General features: G+C 49.1%; 1 protein-coding gene across 1 annotated transcript in view; it reads left to right on the forward strand.

Moving 5' to 3' along the window:
- Positions 1 to 5: 5 nt before the first annotated feature.
- Positions 6 to 12,677, forward strand: part of LOC107120102 (protein brambleberry-like) — a 27,890-nt gene continuing 15,218 nt past the window's right edge. Inside the window, exons 1-7 of the mRNA XM_015422744.1 lie at positions 6 to 33; positions 2,918 to 3,159; positions 5,530 to 5,658; positions 7,420 to 7,605; positions 7,983 to 8,205; positions 9,968 to 10,084; positions 10,346 to 10,525. Coding sequence (XP_015278230.1) covers positions 6 to 33; positions 2,918 to 3,159; positions 5,530 to 5,658; positions 7,420 to 7,605; positions 7,983 to 8,205; positions 9,968 to 10,084; positions 10,346 to 10,525 — 1,105 coding nt within the window. The remainder of the gene's footprint in view (positions 34 to 2,917; positions 3,160 to 5,529; positions 5,659 to 7,419; positions 7,606 to 7,982; positions 8,206 to 9,967; positions 10,085 to 10,345; positions 10,526 to 12,677) is intronic.

Consider the following 12,677-nt stretch of genomic DNA (forward strand, 5'->3'; position numbering starts at 1 on the left):
GATTGATGCGCGGCGGCTTGGAGGCGCAGGCAGGTAAGTCCGTGGAAGAGGTTGGCCGTGCAAATGGGGATGAGGGGAGTTGCCCGGGTATTTAGCGGCCTTTCTGGAGGATGGGCAGAAGACGCTGGACTGAATAGGGGTCTAGTGGCGCTTTGGAAATCAGCGCGATTTATTTTAGCCTGGTATTTTTATTTAATGCGTTGGAGTATCGTGCAAAAACAGCTTCCTTTGCAGAACAACGTTTGAGTCCAGTGGCGCCTTTAAGGCCAACCTAGTTTAATTTTGGATATAAGCTTTTTTTTGTGTACATGCACACTTCTTTAGATGCCTGATAAAGGGTGCATGCACGTGAGAGCTTATACCCGGAATAGTTTGAGACGCCAGAATGGATTGCCCCAACCTGATGTTCCCGGCTTGCTCAGTCTTTTTAGATCATGGAAGCCCTGGCTGGGACTTGGATGGGAGACCAACCAAGGAAGTCCAGGGTTGCTATGCAGAGGCAGGCAATGAGAAACCCACCACTGAATCTCTTATGGGGTCATCATAAATCAGCTGTGATTTGATGGCACTTTGCACCACACAGGAGAAGGAGTTTGGATTTATACCCCATGAGTTAAAACCACATGAAACAATTCAATTATGGCCCCGGTCACACGGCAAAGTTGCCACGGGAGAGGCACGGATGGTGGGCGGATTATCCGGGCGCGATCACACCCCAACATCTGGGAAGTGGAGCACACCCGTGGCTTACCGCTGACAATGCGCCTTAAAAAACTAGTACCTCCAAGGTACTAGTAAACGTTTGCCGTGGGCTGTCTCCAGATGCCCGTGGTGTGATCGCGCTGGCGCATGGCATTCCCCTCCGGTCCCTCATTTACCCACCGGCGTGTCTGATCAGGTAATCGCGCATCAAACTGCGCCAGGGCAATTAGCCATGCCTCCCCCCACGATATCCGGCCTGTGTGACCGGGGCCTATGAGTATAGTTTCATAAAGTGCTGAAGGTAGTTACTACATATTACAGTTCAGGCTTAAAACTGCATTGGTTGGTTACCAATTATGCCTGGGTTGCGACTACAAGTATTCCTAGGAAGTACATTTATAGAAGGGGTGGTGGCTTAGGGGACACCCTCATCGAAAGCCTGGTCTCGCAGGCCCTGCGGAACTGCAAAACGTCCTTGAAAACCCTAAGGGGTCGCCATAAATCAGCTGTGATTTGCTGGCACTTTGCACCACACAGAAGGATTGGGGGGCAATAGGGTGTGGCTTTGACTTTTGTTGAACTTATGTGAATGGAGATTTTTATTATTAGAGTTCAGGCTGAAAACAGCATTGGTTGGTTACCAATTACGCCTGGGTTGCGACTACAAGTATTCCTAGGAAGTACATTTATAGAAGGGGTGGTGGCTTAGGGGAAAAGCCTTTGCTTTTGTAAGCAAAAGGTCCCAGGATCAATCCCTGGTATCTCCAGATAAAAAGGAGTGAGTAGCAGGCAATGTTTTCTCTAAGCGGTGGAGACTTTGTAAGCAGAAGGTCCCAGGTTCAATCCCTGGCATCTCCAGATAAAAAAAGAGTGGGTAGCAGGTGATACAAAAGATGAATCTCTGCCTGAGACCCGGGAGAACTGCTGCCAGTCTGAGTAGACAATACTGACCTTGATGGACCGAGGGTCTTTCTCAGCCAGGTGAACTAAAGAGTGAATCTGTGACCCATCTTCCTTGTGAGTAATATGAACAGAAGAAATGAGTCCAAGAGCCGGTGAGCCAGTTTGAGAGCCATATCTTGCTTGCCAGAGGATGTAGTGATGGCCACAGGAATAAATAGATTTAAAAGGAGATTAGATACATTCATGGAGGAAAGGAGGAGGGTCTTTCTCAGCCTAAGGCAACTATTTGTTCAATGCCAGGTGAACTAAGGAGTGAATCTGCAACCATCTTCATAAATACAAGAAATGAGTTTGAGAGCCGGTGAGCCAGTTCGAGAGACATATCTTGCTTGTCAGAGGATGTAGTGATGGCCACAGGAATAAATAGATTTAAAAGGGGATTAGATAGATTCATGGAGGAAAAGTCTATCAGTGGAAACTCGCCATGGTGACTGAGGGGGACCTTCACATCCAGAGGCACTAAGCCTCTGAATCCCAGAACCAGGAGGCAACCTCACGGGAAGGCCTCGGCCCTGTTACTAGCCCTCCAGAGGAACTGGCTGGCCACACAGTTCTGATGAAGGTCTGGGCCTCTCTGCCCTCTTGCTAGCTCTCCAGAGGAACTCGTTGGCCACTTTGTGAGACAGGATGCTGGACAAGATGGACCCTCCATGGTCTGATCCAGCAGGGATCTTATATTATCAAGGGAAGACCTTGGTCTCTCTGCCCTGTTGTTGGCCCTCCAGAGGAACTGGTTGGCCCCTGTGTGAGACAGGATGCTGGACTAGATGGACCCTCACTGGTCTGACGCAGCAGGGCTCTTCTGATGTTCTTGTGCTGGTGGAGACCTTTGGGTCCAGATGAGGGATACCAGTGCCTTGTTGTTCAGTCACACAGTCGAGTCTGACTCTTTGCAACCTCATGGACCCCATCACGCCAGGCCCTCCCGTCTTCCGTCGTGCTCCGAAGTTTGCTTAATTTCATCTCTAGAGGAACTGTCTAGCCACTGTGTGAGACAGGATGCTGGACTAGATGGACCCATGGTCTGATTCAGCAGGGCTCTTCTGATGTTTTTATGCTGATGGAGACATTTGGGTCCAGATGTAGGATACCAGTGCCTTGTTGTTCAGTCACACAGCCGAGTCTGACTCTTCGCAACCTCATGGACCACATCACGCCAGGCCCTCCCGTCTTCCGTCGTGCTCCGAAGTTTGCTTAATTTCATGTTTGTTGTCTCCAGCCCTCTAAAGTCTCTTAAGTTTCCTTCTCACAGGAAATCTTCAAAAAATGCTTCTTCGCTGGGTCGGCTTTCCGCTACTTCTCCTGCTTTTGATCTCCGAGCCCTCCGCCGGGTTCTTCAGCTGGCTGATCCACAGAGCAGCCCCAGAGCACCGCCCGGCTCCCGCCCCAGAAAAACTCCCTCCCGTTCCTTTTGAGATGACCACGGGTGATGAGAGGTTCGTAGCTGAGACTCGGCACTTGGAGCTGACGCCTCTGGACTCATGTCACTACCAGGTTCGCCTGTTCTTGATAAAAGAGGTGCTGTAAGGTCCTGCAGTGGCTCAAGTGGTTAAGACGCTGAACTGCAGGCTGTGGAAGGGCGGGAGTTCAGCAGTTCGAGACCTGAGTGTGCCGCATGACGGAGTGAGCTCCCGTCTCTAGTTCCAGCTCCTGCCAACCTAGCAGTTCGAAAGCAAGAAATTGCGAGTAGATAAATAGGTATCCCTAGGCCAATCAGCCTGACTCCCGCGCGTGGGAGAATGGGGCCCCAGGCCGTTAACGCCAAAGCCGCTTTGAGACTCTTTTGGGTAGTGAAGGACGGGATATAAATGCGGTCTCTTTTTCTCTTCATCTTCTTCTTTCCTACTCTGATTTCTAGAGTGGCATTCTGTTTTTGAGGGATAGAGGCACTGTGAGAAGGGTTGGAAACCTTAACTCAGGAGAACGTTGCCGAAATCTTAAACACGTGAAGACTACCTTGCAAGTGATCTTTTATGCAAAAGTGGCATTCACATTCATTTAATGCAAGTGGCATTCACTGAGTTTATTTTTTCCACCTATCTGTAGTTTTAAATTGTAATTTTAATTCACGGCCTTTTAGGTATGTTATGTATTGGTTTAGGGGAGTTTTGAAAATCCTGATATAAACCCCCCCCCCCTTTCCCCAAGATGTATCTGGGAGAGAAAAAGATTCACTCAAGGCTTTAGGCTGGCAGAACATTCAGTTTTAATAAGATGGTGAGAGCCAGTGTGGTGTCATGGTTAAGAGCAGCGGACTCTGATCTGGAGAACCGAGTTTGAGTCCACTGTTCCTTGCCTGAGAGACCTTGGGCCAGTCACGGTTCTCTCAGAACTCCCTCAGCCCCACCTACCTCACAAGCAATGTTCCCTCTAATCTGTGGAGTCTTGTGAGCAAAAATTCTACTTTGTGAGCTACCGGCATTAAAGTTGTGAGCGAGCAACTTGGCTACTGCATAGATTAGTTTCCTCTGGAGCCCTCCTCCCTGAGCTGAGACAAAAATGTCTGAGCCGGAGGTTAAAAACCTGTGAGCTAGCTCAAACTGTCTCATCTTAGAGGGAACACTGCTCACTAGATGCTTGTTGTGGGGACACAAAGGGAAGGCGAATGTAAGCTTTGAGACACCTTCGGGTAGAGAAGAGTGGGATATAGAAACCAACTTTGCAAGTGAGAGAGCAAGCTGACATTATGAACAAGATTAAAACTTCCTTCTTTTGTAGAATAAAACAGACAAAAGGTCGGGGTCTAGAATTCCAAAAGAAAGTCCATAATACACTTTACCCCACTCCTTCTGAGTACATTTTTCATTCCTTCTAGGGAGATAAGGAAAATAAACCCTTTACACATTTTTCATAGGAGATACGGATGGAACAGACGCTTGACTGAGAGAAAGTTGCTTGGAGGTCAGCAGGCCAGAGAACAGATCTATGGGGTGTGTGGGGGGGTGTTAGGGAGGAATATAACATCTTTAAAATATATCAAGCCAAACATAGGCTCACAGTTTAGAAGCCATTATAAGAATGGAGCTGCGGTGGCTCAAGTGGTTAAGACGCTGAACTGCAGGCTGTGGAAGGTCGGTAGTTCAGCAGTTCCGACTGGCTTTCGAGCAAGGGAACCTTTACCTTTACCTATAAGAATCTCAGTCTTACTTGGCAGGGTAACTTTCGAGATGCATGCAAAATTCCTTAACAGTATTATTGCGTTTTATTTGCTATTTACGTTGTAATCCACCTTGAGTTCCATGAGGCAGAAAGTCAGAAGACAAATGTTCTAAATAAAGTAGCTAGTAACTTCTAGTGCAAGCGGAGCATGCATTAGAATCTCTGCTCCAAGCAGAGGATTATGTCTCTTTGCCCCATTCCGTCTAAGGGATCATTAATAAACTCAGAAAAATAAGTCTGCCCTTTGAGATGTCTTTAGTTGCTGCTTGCTACGGGAGAATCATAAGGGGAAAGGCTTTAAGTTGCCTCAAAAATAAATAACCTTAAAGCTTTTCTTACACTCCAGATGTATTGTGGGAAGAAGAGATTGGATTTATACCCCGCCCTTCACTCCCCAAAGGTGTCTCAGAGTGGCTTGCAAACTCCTTTCCCTTCCCCTCCCCACAATAGTCACCCTGTGAGGTGGGTGGGGCTGAGAGAGCTCTCCCGAGAACTGCCCTTTAGAGAACAGCTCTGAAAGAACTATGACTTGCCCAGGGTCATCCAGCCAGGTGCAAGTGGAGGAGGAGTGGGGAATCAAACACGGTTCTCCCAGATTAGAGTCCGCGCACTTAACCACGACACCAAACAGGAAATCAGACTTCTGCTCCAACAGGAAATCAGACTCCTGCTCCAAACGCTTTCCTGTTGTTGTTTTCCCGCTAGGTTATTTCACAGCTTCAGTCCTCCTGCACAGAGCTGTCCGAAGAGGAGCTGGCCAAACTGGGCGTGTCCTTGTTCAACTGTCAGGCCAGCGTTGAAGGCCGCCGGACTTACCCGTGCACAATGGGCATGGTGAGTAGATCGCTAAATGAAAGAATCCCCCATCTGTATACACACATGTAGCTGCCTCCTTACTGAATCAGACCCTTGGCCCATCAAGGTCAATATTGGCCCCAGTCACATGGGCCGGATATCGCGGGGGGGAGAGGTCTTTCCCGTCACCTCCTGCCAGATCTCTTAACCACCCATCCAAAGCCTTTTATTGGCATATACATGAAGATACAGTAATCGAACTACAAAACCGTGCAGAATAAAATTACAATTGCAGAGTAACATCATAATAAGAGTAGCATCGTAATAAAACCTAATTCATAGTATCGCTTATCAGGCTGTGAGACCATGGCACTGCAAAGAAACTTTGCCACTATTTCAGTTATTTCTGAAAGCCAGTTTGGTGTAGTGCTTAAGTGCGCGGACTCTAATCTGGGAGAACCAGGTTTGATTCCCCACTCCTCCATTTGCCAATTTCATGTTTGTTGCATCTATGACACTGTCTGACCATCTCATCCTTTGCCGTCCCCGTCTTCTTTGACCTTCAATCAATAATAAGAGTAGCATCGTAATAAAACCTAATTCATAGTATCAGGCCGTGAGACCATGGCACTGCAAAGAAACTCTGCCACTATTTCCGTTATTTCTGTCTCATCAAGCAAGAAAAGGAGCTTAAAATCATCAGGGGTCTCTAAAAATTGGGCTAATATGGGGGACCTCTTAACTAGAGGATTGAACCTGGGGCCTTCTGCATGCCAAGCAGATGCTCTACCACTGAGCCACAGCTTCTCCCCCAAAGCCTTTTCTCTGTCCTGTGGTCCAAGCGCCTTTATTTGTAAGTGGCGTGATCTGTCCTTGGGCTCTGGCACATGAAAAGCAGATGTTCTGCCACTAAGCCAGGGGTGGCTAAACTGCGGTTCGGGAGCCACATGCGGCTCTTTCACACCTATTGTGCGGCTCCCGGCAGGGCAGCTGGGAAAGCGAAGGGGAGGCACACCTTTTCTCCCTCCCTCCCTTTTTGCTTTCTTTTTCTCTCTCTCTCTTTCTTTCCACCTCCTTCATTTGTTCTTTCCACCTCTCTCTTTTTCTCTCCCTCTTAGACAAATATCATTGTACAAATAAATATCATTATCGATATCTGTTTTGACCCCTTTGCTTTTTATTTTTGGCAGTCACATTTAATGTTAATAAAAAGCAAATTTGTATATATTTTTCAATAAAAATGTGTGTGTAATATTTGTTCATGGCTTGTGGCTCTCAAACATCTGGCGTTTATTCTATGTGGCTCAAACGTTGAGCAAGTTTGGCCACCCTTGCACTAAGCCATTGTCCCCCCCAGTGTTCCCTCTAAGCTGAGTTAGCGTGAGCTAGCTCACAGGTTTTTAGCCTCCAGCTCATGGACTCTTGTCTTCGCTCAGGAAGAATGGCCCCAGAGCGAATTAATTTATGCAGTAGCCAAATCGTTTGCTCACAACTTTAATGCCAGCAGCTCAGAAAGAAGAATTTTTGCTCACAAGACTCCGCAGCTTAGAGGGAACATTGGTTCTCCCCCCCTACACACCCACACAGGCACATGAAGCTGCCTTGAAGTGACTCAGACTCTTGGTCCATCAAAGTCAGTACTGTGGGTTGGGGACCCCTGTCACATCCATTGCCAAACTGAATTTCCAGAGCTGGGGCAGATTGATCAACCTCAACAGAGAATACATGCACCTTGGCCGTCCCCATTGTGATGGTGAACGCGCACGTTCAACTCCCTTGTCTATTTCCCCCCTCTAACAGTCCCTGGCCGAATGTACGGCCGGGATGGACCCGGACACCTGGAACGCCTACCACATTGTGAGCAACCGCGCCCGTGCCGTCTGCTACACGACCCGCCAGATGCAGTTCAAGCGCCAGACAGAGCACACGGTGAACGCCCTGGTCTCCACGGCCGTCGGCCAGCTGGAGGCTATGAAAATGCTGAAGGTTTGTAGTGCGGGGACTGACGTTCACGAGCTTCCTGAGGAGGTTCTTTTGCATGTTGGGGATTTTTGGTTTAAATGCTCCTGCTTCTTGTAGCTCAGAACTGGACTTCTGGAAGCGGTGGCTTGGCTCTTGGTCCTTCCCTGCTTCCCTTGGGGGCCTGTAAACCTTCCGTTCCCGCGCCTCACCCTTTCCCCTTGCTTCTCTCCTCTCCCCGGGCTCCACCTTCCTTCATTCTCTCCATAAAACCTTCCTTGGTACTCCACTCACTTCTTTCATACTCTTCCTTTTGTTTTCCATCCCTCCTTCCGGCCCCCCTCATTCCCCCTGCTGCGATCTGTAGCCGAGCCTGCATCTCTGGTGCTTTCGACCCTCGACAGGACGGCCAGGAGGAGCTGAAGGAGCTGACGTCCGAGTCCCTGCAGAACGTGGTGAGCGGCCAGCAGGATATGCTGGCCCGGCAGGCCCGGCTCCAGGGCGGCCAGGACCAGATGGAGGAGTCCATCCACAGCAACCTGGACCGGCTGGCTCAGGAGAAGGCGCTGATTGCCAGCGGTCACCAGCAGGTGGCGCAACTGATCGAGGGCATCACCAAGAGGATGGGTGAGGGTCAGACGCAACTGCTCAGGCAGTGGGGGGGGCGGGGATTCCCGGGGATCCTGAGTTGACCTCAGTGCTTCCGAGCACATGTGTACGGACACACATCTGATGCTGCCTGTAAGCATTATATGACCTCCACCTCTTGGGTTTTTAGTGGTTTATCTTTACTTTCTCCCGTAGTTTATAGTTTCCCCTTCCCTATTTTTCTTGTAGGTTTTAGAAAACTAAAAAAACAACAACAAGTGTGTGGACTCTAATCTGGGAGAGCCGGGTATTTCTGGGCACTGGTATTTCTGGCCACTGTGTGATACAGAGTGTTGGACTGGATGGGCCTTTGGCCTGGTCCAACATTGGTGTCTCTTATGTTCTTATGTTAACTCTGACCCTGGGGACAGATGGCAGGATCCTGTGTTGAAGTCAATGCAAAAGGCATCTTACGAGAGCCAGTCTGGTGTGGTGGTTTGGTGCGCGGACTCCAGAGGGCGGCTGCCCCCAAGCAAGGATATTGATTGAGGGGAAGGAAAGGCAAATGAGGTGCTAATTTTCTCTGAAGTTTGTTTTTTGACTCTTATTGTTAAACCAGTCTTGTGCATGGCTCTTTACTAAGTCAGAATATCTGGACTTGAAGCATTGAAGCGATGTTCATGATCACCCACAATGTAACAAATGATATTTTATTATATTCAAAGCTATTTTAATGTAAGCAGTATATGACCTCCACCTCTTCGGTTTTTAGTGGTTTATCTTTACTTTCTCCCGTAGTTTATAGTTTCCCCTTCCCTATTTTTCTTGTAGGTTTTAGAAAACTAGTGCGCGACTCTAATCTGGGAGAGCCGGGTTTGATTCCCCACTCTTCCACTTGCACCTGGCTGGATGGCCTTGGGCAAGCCATAGTTCTGACAAGAGCTGTTCTTGAAAAAGAGCAGTTTCTGTCAGAGCTCTCTCAGCCCCACCTATCTCACCGGGTATCTGTTATGGGGAGGGGAAGGGAAAGGAGATTGTCAGCCGCTCTGAGACTCCTTTGGGTAGTGAAGGGTGGGTTTATCTTTACTTTCTCCCATAGTTTATAGTTTCCCCTTCCCTATATTTCTTGTAGGTTTTAGAAAATAATTTTTTTAAAACAAACAAGTGAGCGGACTCTAATCTGGGAGAACTGGGTGGGATCTATATCCAATCTCCTCTTCTTCTACTTGTTCCCACTAGGCAAGTGTGGCCCAATCTGCGTATATCTGGATCAGTGTTCCCTCTAAGCTGAGTTAGTGTGAGCTAGCTCACAGTTTTTTAGCCTCCGGCTCACACATTTTTGTCTTCGCTCAGGAAGGACGGCTCCAAATCAAACTGATTTATGCAGGAGCCAAATCACTCTCTCACAACTTTAATGCCAGGAGCTCACAAAGTAGAATTTTTGCTCACAAGACTCCACAGCTTAGAGGGAGCATTGATCTGGATCTGCAGGTCTGGGTCACGCTGACTGTGAAGAGATAGTTCTGGGAACTTTGGAGAGACCCCCCCACCCCAAGTGCTGTAAACCTTGGAGACCCCCCCCCCATTTGCAAAAGTATCTGGACACTTTAAAAACATTGGGAGGTTAACATAAGAACATAAGAGTCTTTTCCTGTATGCAGAGTGACTTTACTGGGGGCAGAAGCCAAGACTGGCAGCCTACACAAGAATCCTGGTGCGAGCCGGTGGCTTGTGGGCTTTCGAGTCCATTCTGGGAGTTTCGGGATTGCAAAAGAGCCACCTGTCTCTCCTCCTCCCTCAGAAAATGTAAGCAAGCATCTAGACAACCAAGATACGGACCTGCAAGAAGGGCACAAGGCCATCCTGAAGGACTTGACCCAAGTCCAAGACCGAGCCCAGGAGGTCTACTCCAAACTAGGTATGGAGGCAGAAGACGGGTGAGGGGGGTGGTGGTTGGATTTTGGTCTACCATGCCTTTAACCCTTGCATTACCCCATGGGTCCCCAACATTTTATGGTTGGTTCTGCCTCCCACAGTAGCCATTTTATTGTTATGCCCACCATCTTGTGGCAGAATACCAAAGGTGCCCACAGGCCCCAAAAGACTGGGGACGCCTGTGCTTTGCCCAATGAGCTCCCCTGGCTCCTTCCCAAATCCTGACTCTGTCCTTCCTTCCCAGAGACCAATTTGGGTCTGTTCCTGGCCTATCAGAACCAAACGGCCGTGTACTATGAAGAGCTGATGGGGAAACTGCAGAAGATGAACCAGAGCCTGGGGCTGGTTCTCTTCGCCATGGAGCGGATGCAGAGCAACATGGAGGGGCGGTTCCAACACCTCCAGAGGTTCATCAGCTGGGCAGGTTAGCCGGCTCGAGGGGGGGCGAAAGAGGTCCCCCATGTCTTTCCAGGAAATCTCCAGCAGTACGAGTGGTAACCTTTGGCGTTCATCTGTTTGTGATGAAAGGACATCTTATGATTTACCCCCCAAAGTGCAACAGTGGGAACCCATTCAATAGAAAACAGGCGTCATTTCCTGTGGGAGCGCACAGGAGCGGAGCTCCGGCAGTAAAGAGCCCAGGGGGCTGCAACAAGCCCCGCCCCCTGCTCCCAGCAGCCCTCAGTCAGAGCAAGAAGCAGCCAGGTAAGTTGCAGAGCCCCCCCACCGGCCCGCCTTCAGGTACAAGCTCTCCCTCCCCCGCGAGGGCAGATCTGCACGTTCCCCCCCCCCCCAATAGCTAGCAATCCAAAACAGTCCAGTGGAGCCTGAGCGGTGGGTGTTGCCTTCTGACACAGTGTGCCGACTCTAATCTGGGAGAACCGGGTTTGATTCCCCATTCCTCCACTTGCACCTGCTGATGTGACCTTGGGTCAGTCACAAGCTCTGGCACAGCTGTCCTTGAAAAAGAGCAGTTTGTGTCAGAGTTCTCTCAGCCCCACCCACCTCACAGGGTGTCTGTTGTGGGGAGGGGAAGGGAAAGGAGTTTGTAAGCTGCTCTGAGACTCCAAGTGAAGGGCAGGGTATAAATCTAATCTCTTCTTCTTCTGCTTCCGGTGATGTCAGGGGGTGTGGCATATGCAAACAAGTTATGCTAATGAGTTGTGCTAATGAGCCCCTGCACCTCTTTTTCTACGAAATGACCCGATACAAACATAAATGAATAATTCCCAAGGCATTCTGGAGATCATGAGAGGGAGGGCAGGAAGGGACGATTCAGTGGTCAGCTCTGAGTCGTGGCCCTTTCTTATATGCCCAGAGTAATGCCGGTCGGCACTTTGGGATCAGGAAGGGATTTTCCTCCAGACCAGATCGGCCCATGGATCCTGGAGGTTTTTCTGCCTTCCTCTGGGCATAGAGCAGGCGTCACTGGGGGAGCCGGGGGGGGAGGCATTGTGCAGGGGGTTGGACTGGATGACCCTTGGGGTTCCCTTCCAGCTCTATGTTTCTGTCTTCATTGGAAGAAACTGTAGAACACCAGCAGAAGTGTATGCACACATACTGGTTTTGTGGTTCTCCAACAGAGCTATTTGAAATGAAGCAGAGGGTATGGGTTCATTAGCAGCCCAAATAGGCCAGATTATAGAAGAAGAAGAAGAGATTGGATTTATACCCCGCCCTTGACTTAGAGTCTCAGAGCATCTTACAATCTCCTTTCCCTTCCCCTTCCCACAAAACAGACACCCTGTGAGGTGGGTGGGGCTGAGAGAACTCTGACACAAACTGCTCTTTTTCAAGAACAGCTGTGCCAGAACCATGGCTTGCCCAAGGACATCCAGCAGCTGCAAGTGGAGGAGTGGGGAATCAAACCCGGTTCTCCCAGATTAGAGTCCGCACACTTAACCACTACACCAAACTGGCTCTGAAGAAAGCTAAGCAGGGCCAGCCATGGTAATTATTTAGATAGGAGGCCACACAGAAAGACCCGGGTTGCTATGCAGAGAAAGGCAATTACAAGCTACTTTTGCTTCTCTCTTGAGAATCAAAAGACAGGTTGCCATAATGTCAGTTGTCCCAAATATACAAATTCCACTAGTAGAAAACACAATCAAAGATTGTCAAACAATATATTAAACAGATTATAAAGTTGGTGGTGTCATAACAACAACATTAGTGCATACTGTAACTCAGGGGTCACTTTGTAGAAAAAGAGGTGCAGGAGCTCATTAGCATAACTCATTAGCATATGTCACACCCCCTGACCAATGCTCCCTCTAAGCTGTGGAGTCTTGTGTGCAAAAATTCTACTTTGTGAGCTACTGGCATTAAAGTTGTGAGCGAGCCATTTGGCTGCTGCATGCATTAGTTTGCTCTGGAGCCCTCCTTCCCGAGCTAAGTCAAAAATGTGTGATCTGGAGATTAAAAAACTGTAAGCTCACTCACACTAACTCAGCTTAGAGGGAACACTGCCCCTGACATCACCGGAAGTGTGTCAGAAGGCAACACCCACCGCTCAGGCTCGACTGGACTCTTTTGGATTGCTAGCTATTGGGGGGGGGGGGGCACGTGGGACTCTG

This window comes from Gekko japonicus, unplaced genomic scaffold (assembly GCF_001447785.1).
Source record: "Gekko japonicus isolate JY-2015 unplaced genomic scaffold, Gekko_japonicus_V1.1 scaffold3073, whole genome shotgun sequence".
Taxonomy (NCBI): Eukaryota; Metazoa; Chordata; class Lepidosauria; order Squamata; family Gekkonidae; genus Gekko; species Gekko japonicus.